The 3,955-nt window shown below is 46.5% G+C and overlaps 1 protein-coding gene across 2 annotated transcripts in view; it reads right to left on the bottom strand.

The window, feature by feature from the left end:
- LOC135091134 (vesicular glutamate transporter 3-like) overlaps positions 1-3,955 on the bottom strand; it is a 5,694-nt gene extending 1,739 nt beyond the window's left edge. The window contains exons 1-5 of one of the 2 annotated variants that reach the window (XM_063988587.1): positions 1,680-1,915; positions 1,260-1,468; positions 820-945; positions 539-692; positions 46-201 (exon numbers count right to left, since the gene is read on the bottom strand). In XM_063988587.1, the coding sequence (XP_063844657.1) occupies positions 46-201; positions 539-692; positions 820-945; positions 1,260-1,468; positions 1,680-1,782 (748 nt within the window). In that variant the 5' untranslated portion in view covers positions 1,783-1,915. Of the gene's footprint in view, positions 1-45; positions 202-538; positions 693-819; positions 946-1,259; positions 1,469-1,679; positions 1,918-2,432; positions 2,521-3,043; positions 3,250-3,760 lie in introns of those variants that run through there. The other variant, XM_063988588.1, reaches the window with a different exon arrangement.

Below are 3,955 nucleotides of genomic sequence, written 5' to 3'. Positions count from 1 at the left end.
TAAGTGAAAGGAGATGAATTAAGATTACTAAGACGAGGAGCATACCAGCATAGTTAGGAGCGATGATCATGGGGCCAATTATGTAGGTTACGATGGTGATGGGTAGTCCAATTACTAAAACGATGAAATACACGGCCACTTCAAAGGCGTCACACCCAGCAAAGGCCAGCCCCATTAAGCAGCCCACCATCACCAGCGTGCCTGCCAGTGATGGATGGATAAATGGATGCGTATGTGGGTAGGTAGATAAGTAAATTGATAGATAGATAGATAGATAAATAAATAGACTGATAGATAAATATTTATTAGACTGATAAATAAAGACTGATAGATATATTTATTGATTGCAACTCGTAAAGTCCTCTGGTACTATAGTGAATAATGATGAAGTAACGCAAATCAGTCAGAGAGTAAGATAAATAAATAAATAGATAAATAAATAAAAAAAAACTGAACAGGTGCAAGATACAAAAGCCCCATAGTCACTTCGTATCATATACCACAGATCCTACGTTAGTGCAATCCAATCCCGCCTTACCAAACATCTGGAAGAGTCTGCGCACGGTTAGCATGGACAGCCACTCCCGCCTCTCCAGGAAGTCCGAGAGCCACCCGTAAAAGATTATTAGGAACTGAGCAAGGACTGTTAAGATGGTGTTCAGTTTACTTGCATCATCTAGACGGATTCCAACCTGTCGAGAGAGAGAGATAGGGAGAGTTAGTGATCTTTAATACTGCATATCTGTGTCTCTGTCTGTCTATGGTGTTCATTGTGTGTTTGCGTCTTCTAAACCAATATCTCTCCATCTCTCTCTTTACCTGGTTGGTGAGAAAGGTAGGCCCCTCCGAGATCATAATTGTCTGCGTCCACACGTTCACAAACTCCATCATCATGAATAGGTAGACGTACTTCGATTTGAAGATGCGACTCCACGGCACCTTTTTCTGCAGAGGAGGACAGAGATGGCATGCGGTTCTTCCTCTCACTTCTGAAGACTCTAATAACGTCCACTACACCCTGATTAAGATTTGACTGCACGGAAAAAGACGAAATGTTTATGAATACCGTTCTTTCTCCCACTTCTGAAGACTCTAATAACGTCCACTACAGCCTGTTTAAGAGTCGACTGGACGGGACAAGACGAAATGATTACGAATACGGTTCTTTTTACCATCTCTCTTTCTCTCTCTCTCTCTCTCTCTCTCTCAACGCACCAGAGAGTACTTAAGAGATCTTTTGTATAATCTTTGCTACGTACCCTCAGCTGGTTGTGGTTCTTAGACAAGCGATGCAGCTCCGTCTTTGATATTCCGGGATGATTGCAAGGGCTGTCCCGCACGTAGAGGACCCAGAAAGGCAGCCAAGCCAGCGTCACAATCCCAGAGCCCCAGAAGACCCACCGCCACCCGAAGGACTTGATCACGATGCCAGATAACCCGAGGGCAACCAAAGCGCCGAGACTTGCACCTGGAGGAGAACCATGAAGAGGAGGAGGATAAGTTGTCTATGTGGGAGAAGGAAAAAGGATTGTTTGTAGATGGAAGGACGAAAGGGGTAAGAATAGAGAGAGAGTGTGTGTGTGTGTGTGTGGGAGAAGAATCTAAGCTGTTCGTAGATGAAAGGAAGGAACAGTATCTCGTTATCTGAAAACACTAACAGTCTTCTGTGTCATAATTACCTGACATGGAGGCGGAGATCATGGTGGTTGTTTCTCCGGGAAGGGTCCAGCGGGAGATAATGCTGTAGATGGCTGGGAAGATTGGCCCCTGCAGCAACCCCATCAGGAGGCGAAGGAAGGCGAGGGCGAGGGGGGTGAACGTCAGCTATCGTGGGTGTGAGGAATGACAGAATCGAGCAGAGACCCAATGTTAAGCTCACAGTGAACGTTGGACCCAAGATCTCAGCAATGCGTCCTCCTGTAGAATGTGTGTGAGGGTTGATGGCTATATAAGACTGTGGGAAACTGGATTATGGTACTACAAAAAGGATTACAGTAGGAGGGAAAGCACCTTGACATTCAGAGCACTGTCCCAAATTGGTTTCAAGGACACGTACATGGAAGAGAGAGAATGTGAGGTTGATTTTGGTGTGGTTAAGCTACAGAACTATTGATTGTAATAAGAAAATCATTATGCTAAAGAAGTAAGCGTATAGTTCATTGTAGTCGGAAGATAAGTGTTTAAATAGCTAAGCTAATTAACTACTGAATTGATTGTAAAAGAAAAAGAAAGTTGTAGGTGATTATGAGAAAAAATCGTCCATCAATTATTGAGTTAACATGAAAGAGTAGAGTGCGAAACCTTTGACTCCACACTGACCTTGACCCCACACTGAGATTCAGACTGGGTTAAGTGCACGCCGCCTTTTATGTGACGTGAACTGTAGGGATGGGAAGGAGACAAACCCAAGACAGACAGACAGAGAGTCTCACCTATCGCCTTGGTAATGACGTAGCCCCAGAAGAAGGTGCCGAGGACCAAGCCTTGTTCCTTCGGTGTCCAGTTGTACTCTCCTGCACCCTGAGCAATGGGGACGTCAGTGGCATGAGGAGATCTTAAAAAGCTGAATTCTTAATGTAGGAGAAGGAAGACAAAGGGGAAAAAAAGAAGCGCAGAAAGCAAGGATCTTTATCAGCGCCAACGCAGAGGAAGACCAGGGGAAGAAAAGCAATAAGGGACGTTAAGAAACAAGGTTCTTTTCACGGACGACGCGGAGGAATGATACAGAAAGGAAAGGCAACAAGGCGTGGCGGAAAGCAGATGTCTTTTGAGGAAAAACAAGCAAGGAGGAAGGAAATGCAATTAGGGGTAGCAGAAAACTAAGGTCAAGAGGGAAGAAAAGCAAGGGCTGACAAGGAACTGAGGTCTTTTCAGGGACAGCACGAAAGAAAGCAAGGAGAAGAAAGGCAACAAACTGAGACCTTTATCAGGGACAAGACGAAAGCAGGCAAGGAGGAAGGAGATACAAGCTTGTCTCTCCTTCCTCCTTTGTCATGGGCAACACGCAATACCAAGGGAAAAACAAAGGCACAGCAGAAGTTACCGTGGAGCTCTGGGCGTCGCTGGAGGCATTGGACGCCGCAGGGCAGGCGTAGCTGGAGTTGACACTGAAGGTGGCTGAGTTGTTCACCATAGCAACGATAGCCACACTGATGTTGTAGCGAAGCATGTAGTCCATCCCGCACCCCAGCAGCCCCAGGAACACCAGCAGGTACCGCAGATACCCACAGAAGGAGCACATCCAGTTGCCTGCGCGGTAAACACACACACACACACTCACACACAGGCCTATTGTCACTTGGTAATGGGGCGGATGGTACTCGGTCACACAGGCCTCAGGTCAGATGGTCCTCAAGACAGGAATGATATTTGGAAGGGTGGATAGATGGATGAGTCGGTGGATCGCTGAGTGGCTGGGTGAGTGGAGGACATGGCAGATAAGGTGTTTGGATGTGATGTGGATGTGTGATGTGGGTTTTGGTGTAGGTGTAAGTGTCTCGAAAACCAAACGTCCTGAGGCCTTGTTTTTTTCATAGCTCACACACACACACACACACACACACACGCACACACACAAGCACCGTCACGTTACCACACTCAGTAAGGAGTTAAAGGTTTCATCATCACACCATTCACTATAGCTTACCACAGTTAATATAGCAAACTTGTATCACGTAATGGAGGAGAGAGAGAGAGAGAGAGAGAGAGAGAGAGAGAGAGAGAGAGAGAGAGAGAGAGAGAGAGAGAGAGAGAGACGTACATGATTCTTCGCCCTCATCGTCTCTGTTCCTGTTGGCGGCAGAGGCAGCAGCAACGGCCACAATAACAGAAGTGGAGGAAAAGCTTGAGGATGAGCAGTGATGGTGACAGTGCATGGCTAACAGCTTCTCACAGACACACCGACACCTTTCACCCACTCAGTCAGGGTTACAAGTGTCACAAGGTGGCCAGTCAC

The sequence above is a fragment of the Scylla paramamosain genome, chromosome 36 (genome assembly GCF_035594125.1).
Source record: "Scylla paramamosain isolate STU-SP2022 chromosome 36, ASM3559412v1, whole genome shotgun sequence".
In the NCBI taxonomy this organism is placed as follows: domain Eukaryota; kingdom Metazoa; phylum Arthropoda; class Malacostraca; order Decapoda; family Portunidae; genus Scylla; species Scylla paramamosain.
This window is presented reverse-complemented; position numbering and strand designations above follow the sequence as displayed.